The sequence below is a fragment of the Rhopalosiphum padi genome, chromosome 3, assembly GCF_020882245.1.
Source record: "Rhopalosiphum padi isolate XX-2018 chromosome 3, ASM2088224v1, whole genome shotgun sequence".
Classification (NCBI taxonomy): Eukaryota; Metazoa; Arthropoda; class Insecta; order Hemiptera; family Aphididae; genus Rhopalosiphum; species Rhopalosiphum padi.
In genome coordinates, this window is record NC_083599.1 from 75,615,996 (window position 1) to 75,636,378 (window position 20,383).

At 27.3% G+C, this 20,383-nt stretch overlaps 3 protein-coding genes and 1 long non-coding RNA gene across 4 annotated transcripts; 2 read left to right on the top strand and 2 right to left on the bottom strand.

The window, feature by feature from the left end:
• Positions 1-1,927: 1,927 nt before the first annotated feature.
• Positions 1,928-3,891, top strand: LOC132927625 (uncharacterized). Its single transcript, XM_060992202.1, has 7 exons — positions 1,928-2,377; positions 2,451-2,575; positions 2,647-2,771; positions 2,835-2,983; positions 3,043-3,353; positions 3,452-3,667; positions 3,749-3,891. The coding sequence occupies exons 1-7, from the start codon at positions 2,177-2,179 to the stop codon at positions 3,762-3,764; spliced, it is 1,143 nt and encodes a 380-aa protein (XP_060848185.1). The 5' UTR covers positions 1,928-2,176; the 3' UTR covers positions 3,765-3,891.
• On the bottom strand, positions 3,873-5,755 carry LOC132927626 (uncharacterized). Its single transcript, XM_060992203.1, has 4 exons — positions 5,292-5,755; positions 5,004-5,106; positions 4,827-4,897; positions 3,873-4,647 (listed from the first exon to the last, which is right to left on the bottom strand). Exons 1-4 carry the CDS (start codon positions 5,371-5,373, stop codon positions 4,040-4,042), a joined length of 864 nt encoding a protein of 287 aa, XP_060848186.1. The 5' UTR covers positions 5,374-5,755; the 3' UTR covers positions 3,873-4,039.
• Positions 5,756-7,355: 1,600 nt separating this feature from the next.
• On the top strand, positions 7,356-8,843 carry LOC132925724 (E3 SUMO-protein ligase KIAA1586-like). Its single transcript, XM_060990093.1, has 4 exons — positions 7,356-7,385; positions 7,585-7,701; positions 7,765-7,818; positions 8,219-8,843. The coding sequence occupies exons 1-4, from the start codon at positions 7,356-7,358 to the stop codon at positions 8,738-8,740; spliced, it is 723 nt and encodes a 240-aa protein (XP_060846076.1). The 3' UTR covers positions 8,741-8,843.
• A 7,827-nt stretch (positions 8,844-16,670) lies between these two features.
• LOC132927428 (uncharacterized) lies at positions 16,671-19,118 on the bottom strand. The gene is made up of 3 exons (XR_009661720.1): positions 18,682-19,118; positions 18,407-18,560; positions 16,671-16,994 (listed from the first exon to the last, which is right to left on the bottom strand). It is a non-coding gene; the product is annotated as an uncharacterized LOC132927428 (long non-coding RNA).
• Positions 19,119-20,383: the final 1,265 nt, after the last annotated feature.

Genomic DNA, 20,383 nt, shown 5'->3' on the forward strand with positions numbered 1-20,383 from the left:
TATATAGTGGAGACTTCAAAATTATATTTCAACTTCAACTAATGTAAGTACTAAACGTAGAATACATTCAATAGTAATATAAACCAGTATTCGCTTTGTTTGAGTTATAAGTTTTAAAATAAATATATATTTGGTACCTTTACACTATAAATGTATATTAACAATGTGTCTTTATGTTCTAACTATCGTATTTATAAAATTTGTTTCATTATTTTGATAAAAAGTTAATATTGGTTTTTTCGTAGTATAAATATTTTATACTTAATAATTTATGAGTTATGAGTATGAAATAATTAAGTATTTGAAAATGCTCATAATTCACTTAAAAATTAAAATATCGCAAAAAGCCAACAAAAGAACACAGATAATTTTCTTACTTAAAAGTTGTATAATAAGTCAATTCTCTCTAATATTAAAACTAAAAACACACTATTGAAACTGATGAACGAAAATTTACTATGCCGTACTTGTGTAAGACAGTGACAACACATGCGGAACCCCTGGTGTGCAAAATCCAATATGATAGAAGTCACATAGTTACATATGAAGATAGATACATATGAAGTTACAAATAAGTGCCAATTTACTTCTCTGAGATACAACATGGATGCCAAACGCCAGGTTGAGTGATGGTACAAATGCGATATCAAAATGTGAGTACTATAGGTAAGTCAATAAAGCCTCTTCTATTGCATATTGTACAAACTACCTAAAAACTCCACAAGGTAATCACTAGAGTCCAGATTTATATTCTGTTAAAACGTTTGAAATATGATGTTTATATGCAGCTAAAATTGATGAAATATTCCCAAAAATATTCTGAAAAATATTAATAATTCTCTAACTAATAAGTAAAAAAAAAATGCAATATGATTATTGATTATGATTATGAATTTATAATTTATCATTATTTATATAATTATATCTTATGTTACATTATGCAATACATTAACATAAAAAAAAATATATTATACAATGTTTTTAAAAGGATGTACAATAATATATTTTTCCAAATTTTTTCGGAGTAAAGTTAGTACGGTGGTCCATGATTATTGTCTTATATATGCTGAATATCCTTAAATATAATACAATATTACGGAAATATGCTAAAATATTCTATAATATGTACCTTAAACTAAAATATTCTGAAATATTCTCTGAAGTCAAAATAAACTTTTTTTGACAGATTCTACAGGTTATGAAATGCAAACATTTTTTACTCCCATCAAACAGCATACACTTGTTAAAAATATGTTTTCGTAAAAAAATCGGACTCTAGTCATAACGAAATGCCGGAAAAAAATCATACTTACGTGATTATTTGGATGTGTCTCATAAAGAAAAGAATGAAAATTATTCAAAAACTACCGTTCAACCATTAACAAATTTATCATTGTACAATTTTATGGATAATTGTAGTATACCATTCAAGAGACAAGATAAACCTTGTACACTATGAGTATAATTTAATTTAGTAGGTCGTTGTATTGTGTGTAACAGATGGATAATACCCAATTACTCTCAAATAAAGTATACACATAGCAAAGATGAGACACCTTTTTGCGAATTTTCCATAGGTTTTTTAATGCAATTAATGTCTTGTATTATTCTAAATAATTGTAAAAGACCAAGAGAAAACTAGCCAGGGAGGCAAAGGGGCAATCGCCTACGATACCCAGTCCGCCCCTGTATAAGACCATTTGAAGGATAAGTGTAATAATTTATTAATTAAATAGTCATATAAGATTTTACATATTCAATATCAATTATTGTTTTTTCATGAAATTATGATAATTATTGTACTACAACTAAAAAAATAAAACTATAAATAAGTTAATTATTTTAAATAATAATTAATAAATCTAACGTTTATATAAATATTTTTGATTTTTAATAATTCCGTGTGTTCCTAAATTCATCAACTAATCTAGTGGATTGTTCAGTGGATTGGTAATAATTTAGGAACGCTTTTTTTGTTAATGATACCGTGATAAGCTGGAACATGTCGGTTAATACATAACCACAATATACCACAATTATTATCATTGTTTTATCAATTGTATGATTCATTGATATTTGATTTAAAATTTAAATTGTGATTTGAATAAAGTACCTATTTAATTCTATTAAATTTACATCTTTTTATAATTTTTGTATGTGATCAAATTCTTAAATAATGAATAATAATTTAGTATTATTATTTAATTTAAATCACCTACAAGATATAAATAAGTCTTTGGATAAAAAAAAAAAGCTTTTAATTCAACTGCTTTCAAAAAATGTGAAAGCACGTATTACAAACTTCATGTCAATAACAAGTCTATATGATGACATAGATTTTAAAAGTCATTTCAGACTCACAAGAAGTTCAGTCGAGGTAATTAAATTAGGTTTATATAATATTTTTTATATTACTATAAAATATTTTATTTTTACTATTTGTAATATAGGTTTTAATGTGTAAAATGAAACATTTATATAAGTCTCCCAATATAAAAGGAGGAAGACCTGGGGTTGATTTTCATAAAGCTACTTTGTTAACTATTTGGTACTTAAGTAACACTGAGACATTTCGGTAATTATCAAAAATGATTTATTTTGATAGGTATCATTCAGTAATATGAATTATTATTAATAATTTTATAGCCAGGTCGGTGATCGTTTCGGGTTAAATAGAGGGCTTGCATGTCGTACTATACATAAATATATACGTGCACTGTCAAACCTTCTTGATGAATTCATAATATGGCCTAGGGGAAGTTCTGAAACAAGTACCTAGAGTATGATTTTTTGTAAACATTAACATAATTTAATACCACTTTTTATTGTTTAAGAAACTGTACAAGATTTTAAAAATTTACGAATAAATTATGTACCAAATACTATTGGATGTATTGATGGCTGCCATATCCGCATGCATTCAGAAAAAGCTAAAAGGAGTGACTACACCAACCGCAAAATGTTTCAGTCAATTGTTCTACTGGTATGAATTACTTTATAAAATATAGAAAAAAATAAATAAATTTTTTTTTTAATTTTTAGGCTGTTTGTAATGCTCATTTAGAGTTTACTTACATATTTTCTGGTTGGCCTGGGAGTTCGCATGATGCAAGAGTTTTTAAAAATTCTTCATTAGGAAATACTTTAATAAATAATCCACAAGAAATGATTTCTAAAGATCTTCATATTCTTGGTGATTCTGCTTTTCCATTACTTGAAAACCTTTTAGTTCCATACAAGGCTACCCACATATTGTCTGATAGAGAAAAATTATTCAATAGAAGATTAAGTTCAACTCGAGTGGTTATAGAACAAGCTTTTGGATTGTTACTAGGGCGTTTTCGAAGACTCAAGTAATGATTTTTAATTTAACTTAATTTACTGTAGTTTATGATGATACAAATTTAATTTGGGTGCGAAAAGAATACTAAAAATATTACTTAATTTTTAGGTCACTAGAATCAAAATCAGTTGAATTAATGAGTCTTACAGTAACTGGTGCTTGTATTTTACATAATTTGGCTCTTAAGAACAATGACTTATTTGGAATTGAAGATAACGACCAAGACATGGACGTTTCAACTGATGAAATTCATCAAGATGTTGGTGTTTCAATAGCAGTCACACAAAGAAATGGTATAGACAAAAGAAATGAGTTGTCTCTTAGGTAATTTATTTAAAACATTGAAAACTAATTATTTATCAATAGTTTACTTTTAACTAACACTATTCTTCTTTTTTGTTTTAGGTTTTATGAACATTGAGCAAATCATGACATTTCAATTTAATATTATTTATATTTATTTAATATTATTATGTTATTTATTATTATTGTGTAACCCAATTGTTTTAAAAACAATAATAAGAATAAATGATTTAGTTTATACTGTATTTTAATAACTTGAAATCAAAAACAAAATTATACAAATTTATAACCATTCAAACACAACTTAACAAAAAAAACATAACTTTTTATAGATAAATGAAATTAAAAAAAAACTGTATTTCTTAAAATAAACAATCACAAATAAAACACTAATCAGGTCATTTTATCTAGTTTGGCATTTTCTATCTTTATCAACATGTCCATAAAATTTTCTAATTTTTTTTGAAATTCGTCTCTGGACTTACGGTCTTCTTTCATCTCTTCTAATAAAACTTCATGAAAAGTTTTCTTCTTCTTTGTTGGCGGAGTATCTGTTAATTCTTCATCATGAATGGATGATGTGCTTGCTATTTGTCTACTATCATCTAAGTTAGGTTTTGAATTGGGCAAAGAACTTTCTAACAGAGTATTTTTTTTGGGTGCAACAGAATCTTTTTTCCCAAAATATTTTTTCATTAAGGGATAATATTCCCAGCTAATGCCACCTTCTCCTGATGTGTTGGCTCTATGGACATTGTCTCTAAATGTTGCCATTAAGTTTTTAAATTTTACATTGCAATTTGATCCAGATACAATAATTCCACTTTTACATAATTTGTCTGCTATTTTTTCCCATATTTTGTAATTTTTTTTATTACTATTGAAATCTTCTTCAAAAGTACTTCGATTTTCTATAAGTAATTTAATACCTGTTGAAGTCCACAGTTTTGATTCAGGTTTATCTTCAAGTTTTTTAACTGCATTCAAATTTGACATTATTTCTAAAATTGGAAAAGTAAATTTGTATTCATTTTAGAGGACTCCACACAGTCATTTGTTGTCTCCATCTTACAAACGTACAACATGGCAAATTATATGTTCACAAAAACACTAATTTGCCATATTTTACGTTTGTTGGATGGAGACAACAAATACTTTTAATACTATTCAGCATTCATACCAGTTGTACTTTTAATTGAAGCTTTGTTATTTTCAAACTTTCCATTCATAGTGACATCATATTTCATACCCCTAAATACATTTAAATATAATATTGCTCTGACATTGTCCAAAATTACATAACAAATTATAACATAATCATAACATTTATAACAAATCTATAAAAAATCATACATACCATTCAGGTATTTCCACCCTTATTACGTCGTTTTTTTTTAGATGAACACACTCTTTTGACAAAATTGTATGTATGTTAAAACACAATACATCATTATCAAGATCTAAACATTTTTTTAAGATAAATTAGTACTAGATAAATACTTGACTAAATATTTATTATAATTGATATATTATTTAACAGATAATTAATATTAATGGTAATGTGATGCAGTGTTAGATCTAAAGTAATGGTCTGAGCGAATATCTATCATATAAACTTATACTTATAATAAAACTGTATACAAACCATGATCAAATGATGAACACATCGTTTCTATGTCTAAACATTTGACATAAACACAATCTTCATGTGTAAATGTTATTTCCATTTTTATAAGGCTTATAAGAACACAATACTAAATAAAAAATAAACGGAGATACGAATTACGTTTATTCTCAACTACAGTCACTAGTCATAGATAAGTAATAGGTACGGTCTCATTAACTCGATATGACGAATGACGATATAATATTATAGTTATAATATAAGAATGGTTATTTTCGTCTCGAATACTTGATCAATATTCAACGGAATATAATTATAGATATTTACTATTTACAATTCATATCAGTGACTTTTGGCGCGAACAGTTATTATCAATTCCATCTGGTTATAAATTCGCCCAGCCGTAAAATCACAGATTAATGATAAGTCAATCAGCTTGATTACCTCCCCTCCAACGGATTGGCCATCTGCTGTATTTAGGAACAATCAAATCCAGCGGCTGACCAATCTGATGGATTTAGGAACACACGGTATATTATATTATCGTGGTATAAGGCACAAATAGTAGTGACGTCACATTGTCTATTGATAAGACCGACGGTTCATTCCATAAGAAATACATGGGTCAAAAAACATGTTTGAAAAAAAATTGGTTTTAAGTGCATATGTATTTTTTTCTTAAAGTTCTAACTATTAAAAACATGTTCCTTACAAGTTTATACATATGTACCGACCAAAAATATGAAGCTAAACGATTTTTTCGTCAATATAAACAAAGTGTAGTATTTAGTATTTCTATGGCACACACATTATACCATAATATACTCTATGCATTATACACAAATCAGTTAAGTATTATTAATATTTTTTACTATTGCAATTTTTACATAGAAGTATGTACTATTTTCCCTCCATTTTACATAATAAGTATGTTTTATGCATTGTCTATGGTTTTATGACTTTTATATACATATAATAATTTGTTGTGTTTTTCTTTTTGAGCTATTTGCTTACCCAAAGCTCTGTTTCGGCGATCTTCAGTGAGTCAATAAACTGTAGTGTTAGATTTCCTTTTTGAAAAGATTTTTCAATGTGAGTTACTAATTAAACACATTTTACATAATATTTATTCCAAATTAAAATATGTTAAATAATTGTTGTCTTAGTGTTAAAATGGTACAATGTTGGGTACCGCTGTGTTCTCACATTTCCAACCGTGAAACTTGTTAATTTTTTAGATTTCCAGCTAATGATGTTGAATGTAAAGTCTGGGCTAAATCAGTGAGGTAAAGTATTGTTAGGAACCCTCACACACACACTTTAGATTAGTAAGCATATTATACAATAATATAGTAGTGTAAGCAATATGTGTATTCTTTTTGCAAGCGACTGCGTCGCCAAGACAAGAACGTAGAATAACCAAGAGTTAGTCGTGAATAAGTAGCCGATTCGTATAATACTGTGTTGTTAAAATATTCTTATAATCAGTGGTGTAGTGGAGGGTACACGGGGGTACACGGCGTGTACTCACCTCCTAATTTTATCACTATGCGTGTACCTTTAACGAAAATCGTAGTACGCGGGTACACGGAGCATGAATAAGATGAATTAACGTTACCCAGCAAATAATATGTATATTTATTAAATTTTGATATTTAATAGGTAAAAAAAGATAAGCGTAATATGTTTATTCCACGGACTAAGAAAAGATCATAAAAGTCCGTGGTTTACTTGTACCACGGCTATAGTAGTACTATCTTAAATCGTGTTGTACAGAGTCTTTTGTACACAAATCTATTTTTAAACCATTTGGTAACGTTCACAATATTGTTGTTTTGCCCAGTTATCAGTTATTGTTCCAAGTATTCATTACAATTCTATATAAACCTTCTGTCCCTAGTACGTTTTCATATTATTATTATTATAGTAAGTTATGTTATTTTATAATTGTTACTACTTTATTAGCAAAGATAATATTAAACAGTATACACGTACATTTATATAAAATATAATATTATTTTGCACGTTATACATCGAATTTTTGTATAGTCGTGTCTCGTTTTCTTGTGTTCTTGTTTACTTAATATGGAGAGATTTCTCACAAGAACAACCAAGGTAAGACAATTTTTATTATTTATTGGTAGCATCATGTTTTTTTACGTAGGTAAGTCGCTAGTATCTACTGGACATAGTCTAATTTAGAAATGTCGAGGCCTTAAAAATATGATTGAATAAATATGACAGATGTAGGTATCATGTATATTATATTTACAAATTTTTTTTTCAAATTTAATAATACAGTTTTTATGTTTAGACTAAAGTTAGTCGAACTATTGAAATTAGTTTAGCCAAACCAAATATTGTGAAGACTAATAAAAATTCAGATGATGAAGATGATCCGTCACCAGTGGCAAAGAAGAAATCTAAAATGGTAAGTTTTACCAAATTACTTTAAAACACTTTAATCAAAACTTTAATTGTTTAATTAATATAGGATAATAAATCAACCCATCCATTGATTTCAGAAGATGATCAAAACTTAAATCAGGTATAAATTAATAATACTTTTGTAAAGTAACAATAGGTAGTTTAATTTATTATTTTTATGTGACCTGTGCATTAATTTATGTTTATATATTTTATCCACCATTGTAATTCTAGAATATCTAAATTATCTTAATTATCTATATTACCTAATTTGTTTAATATTAAAAATTACAATGATCAAATATTAAATTAGAATTTAATAAAATGTATTAAAATTTAGTAGAAAATATCAAATAATCAAATTTAAGATAATTGAAATATTTAAATTATTCAAAAAGTTTTTAAGTTTTTAATTAATATTAATTTTTTACATAAAATAGTATATTGTTATATAGTTATATAAATAGTGATAACTAGTTCTAAATTTATCATATCAATAACCAATGTATTTATTTTTTCAGATGTGCGACACTATTAACTGCATTACTAAAATGTCAGTACCTTGGCCATCAGATTGGTCTTATGATCAATGGGTTGAAAAAAAGAATAAATACCTTTGGCTTATATGCAGTGATGGAAAAATTGGTTGTGAATATTGTAAGTCAGTAGATACATTAAAAACATTTAAAAGTAAAGGTGTTGAAATATCAAATGAATGGTGCTTAACAAAGATTGATGGTGGTTCAAATACAGTTAAATCAACCAGATTGACTAATTTACGGCACAAAATTTTAAAACATAAAAAGTCTAAAGCACATATAGAAACTGAAAAAATTTCGCAACAAAAATCTTCTAACTTATTAAATAAAACTTTTCAAACTGGCCAATCTAATTTCTATGAAACAACACAAAAAAATTTTCGAACAGCTTACTATATTGCCAAGTATAATAGACCTAATGATGACCATTCAAAGTTAATTGAATTACAGCATCTCAATGGACTTAACCTTGGTACTACATTGCATTCTAGGTACTCTAGTTAAAAGATTATTTCACATATTGCAGATAAAATGAAAACTAAAATAGTTCAAAATATTATGGCAACTGCATCTAAAATTTCTATTCTTATAGATGAATCCACTACTGTAAGTTCTTTATCAGGTATGGTGGTTTATGTTAAAGCATCAATATTAAACTCAGAACCTATTTTTATATTTTTGGATTTGGTAGAATTAAAAAGTCAAACCGCTTCTAGTATTGTCAGTCAATTAATAGAATGTCTTTATGCTTCTGGATTCACAGAAAATTTTTTGGTAGAACATTGGGTATCATTTGTAACAGACGGAGCTAGTGTTCTCCTTGGAAAAAGAAATGGAGTGGCTGTGCGCTTGAAAGAAAAGTATCCCTTAATTTTTAGTTGGCATTGTCTTAATCATCGATTAGAGTTAGCAGTTGGTGATACATTAAAGGACATAACTGCTACGAACCATTTTAAGCATTTTTTAGATTCTTTATATTCCTTATACAGCAGATCTCCAAAAAACCAAATTGAATTAAAAGAACAAGTACAAGTTTAAATGAAATTTTTTTAAAAATTGGAAAAGTTCTTGACGTTCGCTGGGTAGCAAGTAGTTTTAGAACAATTAGTGTAATTTGGAAAATATATCCAGCATTATACAATCATCTTATTCAAGCTTCTCAAGATAAATTTCGTGATGGTAAAATTAAGTCTAAATACAGTGGACTTAGTAAGCGTTTGGGAAGTATACAATTCTTGTTAGATTTAGCCTTAATGTGTGATGTTTTATTTGAGATATCACAACTATCACTTGACTTACAAAAACAAAATATGTCTCTATTGCAGGCTGATGTACTAATAAGAAGAACAATTAGAGTTATTGAGTCATTGAAAACTATGAATGGTAATTATTTTTCAGAAGCTGTTAAAGCAAAAGAAAAAATGATATTTAAAACTGTTGTTTTATCTAACAACGAAAAGATAACTTGTATAAATAAGAACCAGTTTATAACAAGTGTAGTAAATAATTTAAATATGAGACTTATACCAAATGAAGGTGAAGAAAAAATAATACTTGAAGACTTTCAAATATTTGATAAAAAATTATGGCCTTCTGAAGTTGAGATACGCTTTGGTGAAAAAGAAATACAACGTATTTGTGACAGATTTTGTATTAATAAAGTAAAGACATTAAAAGGAATGCGAATCTATATTGATGACAAAGATAATAATGATATAACTTTAATTGAAGAACTTAATGACATAAATATTTTAATCAAGACATTTCCATGCTCAACATCTGAGTGCGAACGTGGATTTAGTGTTATGAACAATATATGTACAGATCTTCGTTCAAGATTGTTAATAAACAACATTTCTAATTCAATGTTCATAAATATTAATGGTCCCCCTTTACAAAGATGGAATCCTAAAGATTATGTAGAAAGTTGGTTAACCTCCCATAGAGATGCTGATGACAACAAATCAAGAAAAGTTAATACCAGCACTGCAACTGAAGATCCAAAATATAAACTTTGGCAATTACTTTAACTATGTAAAATGTATTAAAAATGTTTCATAATAATATGTTAATAATTTATATTTTGTGTTAAATTATACAGTTTTTAATTTTATCAAGTATATTATTTTTAAACATTATTTATGGATCATGAGTTTAATTATCAATCATTCTGTAGTAGGTATTATTGTATATTATACTATAGACAACTGATAAATAGACAAAATATTGGTTACTTGTTCAATATGCTATCTACCCTGAGTATTTGTCTACCATAAATTTATTTTGGTCGATGGTTTAATATGCTATTTATAAATGAAAATGGTGGTTTTGTTTACCAAATATGTTATAATCACTAGTAGATAACATGAACGAGTACTAATTAGGGGGGTGTGGGGGGCATAGCCCCCCACGTTTCATTTTACAATGATTCAGGCGTGTACCCATAAAAATTTTTAGGACTACATCACTGCTTATAATAAAATAATAATAGTTAAAATATTTTGATTTGCGCTTATTGCGCACAGCGCAAAAACAATGAATAAGATTTTTTTTTTTTTTTAACAAAATTTTATATTACGCAATCTGTTACAATTAATGAACAATAAGCTTAAGTGATAAAATAGAACAGTAGACAGAGAAAGACAGATGAAAAACAATGAATAAGATATTGTAATATTGCAAACCTTAAATTGTTAAATAGGTCTAAACCAATAAATTTTTTAGTTGAGTTATAACTGAGAATTGTAATATTCACGTAATAAAGTGTATTGTATACTTAGTATATGGAGGCAACGAAATTATGACGTCACCCGTAGTTTTTTTATTAATTATGGCTTGCTAAATAATTGTTATAAATATTTTTTAATGATATTTCTGTTTTCATTCTTTTTGTGTACTAAATATTTTTAGTGTTTTTTTCCTAAATCTTAATGTTAAGTAATTATAATAGGTACATATTTCGTACATGAAGAAATAAAAACTATCGATAACGTTTAATACCTAGCTTGAATCGCATCATCTTGTCACTAATTTTAATAATTATATGCTTTAGATGTCAGATACACAAGTACTCGGTATAAGATAAAATATAAAATTATAAAATATAGGAATTCGAAATTCAATCGAAAAACTGCGTCGTATATGATATTATTAGTGTTGTATATATGTATGTATATTATAAGCGTAAAAATTTATTTTTATTTTGAACAAACACACACGGGGCCGACTGTGACAAACACCGCCCCACACCACAATCATTGTGCGCGGGATTCCTATAACAGCGGGCACCTGTATTCTTTACATCAAAACATAATACACAAAAGTTTAAATGCGCAGTAGAGATCGGCGGTCGCCTTTGGTGAGAAAAGAATGCCTACCCGAAATATATCACCCCTGACTGAGCGGTGCATTATAATTCCACAATTGTTACAATATGGGTACCCATTGAACCACACTTTATGTATAATAAACGAAGGCATTTCCGCTCTTTATAATATAATCGAATGTACATTTTCTTTTTCACCATATAAGGGCATGCGATTTAAAAGATACCACATTCGTACGTATTGTATTATATTAAGTCCATTATTGATTATTTTTGACCGAAAAAATACATTAGAAGACACCCGCCTACTTATTATTGTTATATAAATTGTAATAATATGTCCATTGGCGTCTATACAGAATAACTATAAATGCGTGTACAATACCTACATCCGTTAACATTTTTTCTTAAAAATATATATTTTTTTCATGTGAAGAAAAAATACAGACTGTTTCATTATACAGAATCAAAGCAGATATGTACTGGACTTGTATTAAACACGCTATTAATTTTTCGTTAATTTAAAATCATATAAACTGGTAATCACGGAATAGAAACATAAAAACGTATTATATTGTTTATACTCTGATGGTCAGAAATGGTTTCTATATAATATATATATTATACATTTTTTTAGGTAGCAGTAAAGCAGATCATTGGCTTTCATACCACTTGGGGAAAATAACAAGGTTTTATGTTGAACTACTAGTTTATTGTTGACTACTAGATTAACAAAATTATTCTTATTTTTTCATTAAACCTGTTACTTCATAAAAATTATAAAACGATCGTTTTTAGATTATTTTGACAAATGTTACTAATTCATATTTTTAACTACTTATAAAACACTAAATTCACAAGTTATTATCCAACTAATATATATATTTAACTGACTACATTTTTTTAGATAGCAGTAAAGCAGATTATAGGCGTTCATACCACTTGAAGAAAATAACAAGGTTTTATGTTGAAAATAAACAAGCAGATACAGATAATAATTATGGATTTATGCAATGTACATATGTAAAGCTGAATGAATGTAATTCATACTAATTTTAATAGTTGTCAAAAAATTAGAATTTGTTAATCATCTGAATAATTAATTATGTAAACACATTTAGCTTGTAATCTTCAATCTTAAAATTTGCTATAGCTATAAAAATCTTTTTATTTTTTTTACGTTTATGTGATAATTTTGACGAAGGTTGCTACTTCATATTTTTAACTTTTTATAAAACAAGTTTTTCTAAAGTTAGTGTCATGAAACCTTGACTACTAGTTAAGGAAAATAATTTTAATTTTTCGTTATTAACTTTCTATATTTCATTTATGCTGATATAAAGAATACACTATAAAACATATGTTTATATAATAGTTATGACGGATATTACCAATTCATATTTTTAACTGTTTATAAAACAATCAATACTCAAGTTAGTGTCTTGAAACCTTGACTACTAGATTAAGAAAATTATTCTTATTATTCATTAAACCTGATACTTCATAAAAATTATAAAACGATCGTTTTTAGATCATTTTGACAAATGTTACTAATTCATATTTTTAGCCACTTATAAAACACTAAATTCACAAGTTATTATCCAACCAATATATATTTTTAACTGACTACATTTTTTTAGATAGCAGTAAAGCAGATCATTGGCGTTCATACCACTTGAAGAAAATAACAAGGTTAAATATGGGCATTGGCTGATTCTTATAGTGGTTTTTTACTGAATCTCGACATATACACTGGAAAAAAATCAAATGGAATACCTGAGTATGGACTAGGAGAAAATGTTGTGTTATACTTGACCAAAAAATTGAAAAACTTATTTTATTGTGTTTTTTTTGATAATTTTTTTACAAGTATACCTCTAATTTTTAAACTTTTGTGTGATGGTATATTTGCATGTGGGACATTTAGAGTAAACAAAAAGTATTATCCAAAACACCTTATGAAAACTGATGGCAAATATAATTCTGGTGACATTGAATATGCACAAAGTGAAGATATTGGTATTATGCGATGGAAGGATAGAGGAAGTAAACCAGTGACACTTGTTAGCAATATGCATAACTCTTCAGATACATCTACAGTACTGAGAAAAAATGGTAAAGGGGAAAGGATTCAAGTAAAGTGCCCTACTGGAATATCAGATTATAATAAATACATGGGAGGAGTTGACAAATTTGATCAATATATGTCTCCATATTCAATTTCCCAGAAGTCGAGGAAGTGGTGGATAAAACTTTTTTATTATATGGTTGATACTGCTATTGTTAATTCTTATATTTTATATAAAGAAAGTTGCAATAAGAATAAAAAAAAATACATTACACATTTAGAGTTTAGATCAAGACTAACAGATGAACTTATTGGAAATTTTTCATGCAGAAAAAAGTGTACATCTTCACCCCACGAACAAAGAAGTAAAAAAAAAAAAAACTTTCCATCAATCATAATTTTACAGGTGTTGATCATATGCCAAAGTTCATTGATAAGTATAGAAGATGTAAAATGTGTAGCACGAAAGCTAAAGAAAAAAGATCAAATATGATTTGTTCTACATGTGAAATAACACTATGCAAACAATGTTTTGAACCCTATCACAAACCTACCTAGAACTGATTATATTTTATTACTTTTCATTATTTATATGGAAAATTTCAGAAGTGTATTGTTTTATTATTAATATTGTACATAATTATTATTTTAAACCAAATTTTTTTTCTTACATTTTTATAAAGAAATTAAAATACTGTGATAATATTGTGATTTATGAACTATAGGTGCAAAGTAATTGATAATGTTTTTTTTTAAATAAGGTTTGTTTTTTAATTTTATTTCATTAGAAATTTATTGGTTGATTTTATTGAAAGGATGTATATTTATTATTTATTTTTTATCAATTTTTTGTTCTTACATTTACATAAAGAAATGAAAAAAACTGTGATTTATGAACTATAGGTACAAACTACAAAGTAATTAATTGTTTTTTTTTTAATGAGATTTGTTTTTTAATTTTATTTCATTAGAAATTTATTGGTTGATTTTATTGAAAGGATGTATATTTATTATTTATTTTTTATCAATTTTTTTTCTTACATTTATAAAAAGAAATAAAAAGAATAACATTATGATTTGTAAACTATACCAAGTAATTGATTATATTATTTTTTAAACGAGGTTTGTAATGTTTTGTTTTATCAGAAATATATTGTTTGATTTTAATAACATAATATTATTTACTTTTTTTTAATATTTATATTAGTTTGAATGAGTCTTATATATTTATCTAAGTAACCGCATAAGTGGGAAATATATTACCATTGCCCGTTCAGTAAATCCCATGGTCGTAAAGGAGCAAAGGGAAACTATTTTCCCACCGCTTTTCCAACCATGCAAAACAAATAAAAAATTTTCCAATATTTTTCCCAAAATCAGTGTACTCCATAGTGCATGTACACCAATTTTTAGAATAATCTGACGATTTTTTTGTTCTGCCCTATAAAGGGTTAAAGTAGATATTTCAACTCTATGGATTAGTTTTTGATGTAATAACATAAGTATTATATTTTTCAGGTTTCTTCAACAGCTGAATGAAAGATTTTCAGAGAAAAGCAAAGATTTGTTTAAGCTGTTTGAAATTTTTGATGTAACCAGCAATAATTTTTTTAATCCTAACTGCCCTCATTTAATATTCTTTACAAACCATTATAGTTATTTTCAATTTAATGAGTCTAAAATGTTATCCGAATTTCCTTCTGCAAAATCCTTGATTCTTAAAAAAAATATAACCAATTTGAATTTAAGTGACATTATTTCCTGCTTAAAAGATTTTCCAGTTGCTTTTTCAGAAACATTAAAAATAATATCTTTAGTTCTAACTTTACCTATAAGTACAGCTTCTAATGAAAGATTTTTTTCTTCACTTAAGAGAGTCAAGTCTTAAATTAAATGAACCATGGGAGATGAACGCTTAAGTGACTTATTGATGGTTAGTGTGGAGAAAGAAGAGGCAAATAAAATTAATCTAAATGATACTGTAGATTCATTTTCAAAATTAAAAAATCGAAGATATCCGCTAATGTAATATACTACCTATGGATTATAATTATTGCTTTATTATAATAAATGTTTTTATTTGTGTAACTAAATGGTTTGTTATTAAATTGAATTTAAGTTGTTAAATTAAAATTAGAAGTGGAAAATTTAGAAATATGAATTAAGTATATTGTAAAATTTTGAACAAGGGAACCAATAAGACAAATTTCAGGTTTAGCTATATTATTTATTTTGAGTGTGCAGGGATAAAAATGTATAGGTTAGGTTCAGATAAATATTATTAAGGTGCTTTTTACCCATAAATTTACTTACCAAATACCACTGGTATCAGCAATATAATATAAATTCATTAAAAGTACCTACACATACTACTTCAAAAAAAGTAATAATATTGTGATGTTTTTATACTAATATAGGTGACATATTAAATAAATTAAACAAAAATTTTCAGTTGTTTTTGTCACCACTTAAAACCACCCCCTTATCCACCAAAAAAAAAAAATGTCCATGTTGCCTGGTAATGATTTGGATGGCCTGCAAAAATTTTGGCACCAACAACAAAAAAGTTGAAATGACGCCCCTGATATAAACTGGTAATCACGGAATAGAAACATAAAAACGTATTATATTGTTTATACTCTGAAGGTCAGAAATGGTTTCTATATAATATATATATTATACATTTTTTTAGATAGCAGTACAGCAGATCATTGGCTTTCATACCACTTGGGTAAAATAACAAGGTTTTATGTTGAACTACTAGTTTATTGTTGACTACTAGATTAACAAAATTATTCTTATTTTTTCATTAAACCTGTTACTTCATAAAAATTATAAAACGATCGTTTTTAGATTATTTTGACAAATGTTACTAATTCATATTATTAACTACTTATCAAACACTAAATTCACAAGTTATTATCCAACCAATATATATATTTAACTGACTACATTTTTTTAGATAGCAGTAAAGCAGATCATTGGTGTTCATACCACTTGAAGAAAATAACAAGGTTCTATGTTGAAAATAAACAAGAAGATACAGATAATAATAATCGATTTATTTATTTATTTTTGTAATGCTTAATTAATGTAATTCATACTAAATTTAATATTAGGCAAAAAATTAGAATTTGTTAAGAATTTTAATATTGAACAGGGTAAACATATTTAGTTTGTAATCTTCTTATCTTCTTATTGGGGGCTGCGTGTCGTTCCAAAGTATTTATTGTTTTTTTCGAATGGTTCCACGGGATCCCAGGCTTTTGGGGGATGACCAAAATTTGGGTCGCTGTACCCTGCTGTTGTTGTTGTTGGATCGGAGAACCAACTGCACCTCTTCTTCCTTAATTTTTCACCCATCACTTGTAAATATATTCATTAATTATTGTTATTCATTTGTATGAAGTGATGTATAAAAATATGACAATATTACATAAGTAGGTATAAAAGCGATAGTTACTTGCGTGCCAATGTTAATAAAAAATAAATAATCATTTACATATTTCATATTTAAGAGTATGTTAGTGCAATATTTGTTTTTTCTCTTATACCCGCATGCAACATATTATGTAATAAGTTTTCACCTAAAATCGTTTTTTATGGCTGAGTGTAAATGATAAAAATCACAATGATTGCAATTGAAAAAAAAAATTTTCACATCTACAAAATAGTATTTTAATTGATGTTCCAATTTTAAATCTAAACAAAATGCAACTATATGAATAATTTTAAAAGATATATCATTTAAATTTATTGTAATAATTAATGTACATATATAAACATTTTTAAAGGGTTAAAATCGTATTAAAAAAAACAAGATAACACTGGACACATTACTATTTATCAACACAAAATGTTACCATCTCAGTGAAATTCTAACAACCAAAAACATGACGATCAAACGGGCACAAACTAACTTATTTAATTTTAATTTTTGTTATTTTTATTATTTTTTTTTTTTGATAATATTATTCACATCACAGAAGCAGACTTATTATTGGTTATTTAAATATTACAATTTATTAATAAAGGAACAAAGAATTTGTCCATATTATGACTATTATTTTCTAATTATTTATAGATATAAAAATTGAAATACAATGAGTATTTTAAATATCTGTTTTTCATTTTAAAATATTAAAAAATGCTTTTTCTCACAATTGTTAAGTATTAAAAATATTTTTTAATGATTTTTGAGATTTTTAATCATTTGTAATCATTTAAATAATTTTTTTAAAAATATTGTTTTCAAATAATATGAATCAAATGTATTTAAAATAATGTTTTAACATTTTATTTTGATTGGAAATAAGGCCATTTGAACATTTTATTAACATTTATAAAATAATGCATAAACCATTTTTAACTTTATTTTTAAACATTTAAAAAATATTTTTTTGCTACTAGGTATAATATAAGCTTAAAATTAAATATCATTAAGTTTATATAATAAATAATATCCTCAGCATATTATATCATTTTATTACCAATTTACCATTATTATTATTTTTTATTTTTAGTGGAGTAAAATTGTGAAATATTAGATTGTAAGAAGTACTTATAAAGTATTTACAACTATCACAGTAGAAAAAAATATAAAATATTAAAAGCAAATCAATAATATATAATGTTTAGAAATAATAAAACAAAATAAAATAATAACATTGGTAATGGTAAAATAAAGTAATAAGTCTTAACAATAAATAAAAATATACATGCACAAAAAATAATATCTATAAATATTTTATAACGATAAAGATTATAATTTTTTTACCTTCTTTATGCGGGAGCTGATGCTGTGCTTTTTCTGGTGTTGTTTGCGGAATCGCGTCGGGTGCATCATAGGTCGGCATCGCCTGTACATATATAGTGACTGCCATAATAATTACGAACAAACTTACAATGGATAATTTCATGTTGATGCAGAGCTGAAATGATACGAAAAATGTTATTTGAAAAATTCCTGAATAAAATATAAACGACAGGCAAGAGAGTATAAAATATGTCATGGGACAAAAAAATAATGTTCGGAAATCGTGGAGTACTTACGTGTAAAAAATATTCTTGAAAATAAAGGTGACTGTTGAGACATAAATGGCGATCGGCGCTCCTACGCACCCCCTTTTATGCCCTGGCTGCGGCGGCGGCTTCTTCGGCGTCAAACTGGTGGTGGTGGTTTCCACCACCGATTACGCGTCGAAGGCCTATTAGGACAGGAGCCTACCGGAGCATCGGGCGAACGGAAATTCTATTTGCTGAACTGCCCTCCGACCTTCCTGCTCACCCATCGATCGGTCAGCCCACTCAACCACCCTCATCGACAAGTACTGCGAACAAATACAGACATGCGCACAAGGTCAAACACTCTCACTAACACACATACATCTGTACAGCGGAGTTTCGGTGGTGGCGGCGATGTTGAATGCCCGAAACCGGATGCCTGGACGACAAACGTCGAATGTAGAGTACCTACCTATATCAAATATAAAAATTTACGATGTATTCGAAATTATATATTTCAATAATATTTCGTAAAATGCAACGCGTTTACCCCTTCTCGACGTCTGACTGTACAGCGTTCACACGAATTTTCTAGTTTATAATATTATATATTATATTATATAATAGGATTATGTTAAATTATTATTATATACGTATATACATACACGGTTACACAGATTGCGGACAAAAAAATTTGACCACCACTGGTTTATAATAATATATTAATATCACATTCAAAATATCCAAAACATTTATTTACCCATAAAAAGTTTTATACCATAAATTACACTAATTGTATTAATAAAATATCATAAGTATTAATATGTTTTGCTTGTTCGTAATCAGTCCCTATTTTAATGTACAGTACATAAATGCATGTGTAATATACTGTGAACTAATAAAGTGTATACGTGTATTTACAAACGTTTTTAGTTTTTAATTATGTGCTAAACAAAATGTGCAAATTTAGTATAATTTTTAGTATGGTATTAAGTACCATATAACACAATATCACTACCGCAGAAATACAAAAACAGTCCTTTTATTCCAGTGGGTAAGTATAGAAACACCTCATATATTATATTATATATTGTATGGTGCAGTTTACCGACAGAATCTTGGCGCCCGATTTTATGTAGACCCGCCAAGTACAACAACAACAATGTACCTACAAATTCCATTTTTGTAATTTACCTTTTACAGTACTCAGACGATGGCAACAATGATTTTTTCTACGGTAAACATTGGACGACATGCGTTCTTATGGAAACTTTTTAAAATGGTAGGCAGGACCTACTTAACAATATTCATTCTACGACGTGTGACCGTTTTCTTTGTACGTGGTATTTGTACCATAGCTCTTATACGTATTGCATTTTAGGTGTTATTGTTGCTTTCAATGTTTTCTACAGTGTCGTACGGCCCCTTAAGAATTCGTGACTGACGGGTTGTTTTAGAAATGAAACTATAACTGCAGGAAATTTATATTGAGATGGGTCGTCACTCGTCGCCTGCAGTGAGTTACGGTGGTTATTTTTCTATAAAGCCAAGAAAATGTTCGAATCTCACGTATTGCTCTCATTCTTCGACTTATTAGTTATTATTACCAGGCGGCCGGTGCCGTGTTCTGTGACTGACCGTACGCGTCCGGTGCCGTGTTCTGTTACTGACCATACGCACGAAACCCTAGACATGCAATCCCCGATGAGCGCATCATTTGAATAATGTGATAAATAATAATTTAATAATA

What these genes read in the sequence shown, in the direction of transcription:
- LOC132927625 (XM_060992202.1), top strand. Translation starts at nt 2,177, where the DNA reads ATGAATAATAATTTAGTATTATTATTTAATTTAAATCACCTACAAGAT. An exon ending in TCACAAGAAGTTCAGTCGAG is followed by an intron (nt 2,378 to 2,450) that starts GTAATTAAATTA and finishes TTTGTAATATAG; the next exon opens with GTTTTAATGTGTAAAATGAA. An exon ending in TAGGGGAAGTTCTGAAACAA is followed by an intron (nt 2,772 to 2,834) that starts GTACCTAGAGTA and finishes TTATTGTTTAAG; the next exon opens with AAACTGTACAAGATTTTAAA.
- LOC132927626 (XM_060992203.1), bottom strand. Translation starts at nt 5,373, where the DNA reads ATGGAAATAACATTTACACATGAAGATTGTGTTTATGTCAAATGTTTA. An exon ending in GTGTTCATCATTTGATCATG is followed by an intron (nt 5,107 to 5,291) that starts GTTTGTATACAG and finishes AAAAATGTTTAG; the next exon opens with ATCTTGATAATGATGTATTG. An exon ending in AGGGTGGAAATACCTGAATG is followed by an intron (nt 4,898 to 5,003) that starts GTATGTATGATT and finishes AAATGTATTTAG; the next exon opens with GGGTATGAAATATGATGTCA.
- LOC132925724 (XM_060990093.1), top strand. Translation starts at nt 7,356, where the DNA reads ATGGAGAGATTTCTCACAAGAACAACCAAG. An exon ending in CAAAGAAGAAATCTAAAATG is followed by an intron (nt 7,702 to 7,764) that starts GTAAGTTTTACC and finishes TAATTAATATAG; the next exon opens with GATAATAAATCAACCCATCC. An exon ending in ATGATCAAAACTTAAATCAG is followed by an intron (nt 7,819 to 8,218) that starts GTATAAATTAAT and finishes TTATTTTTTCAG; the next exon opens with ATGTGCGACACTATTAACTG.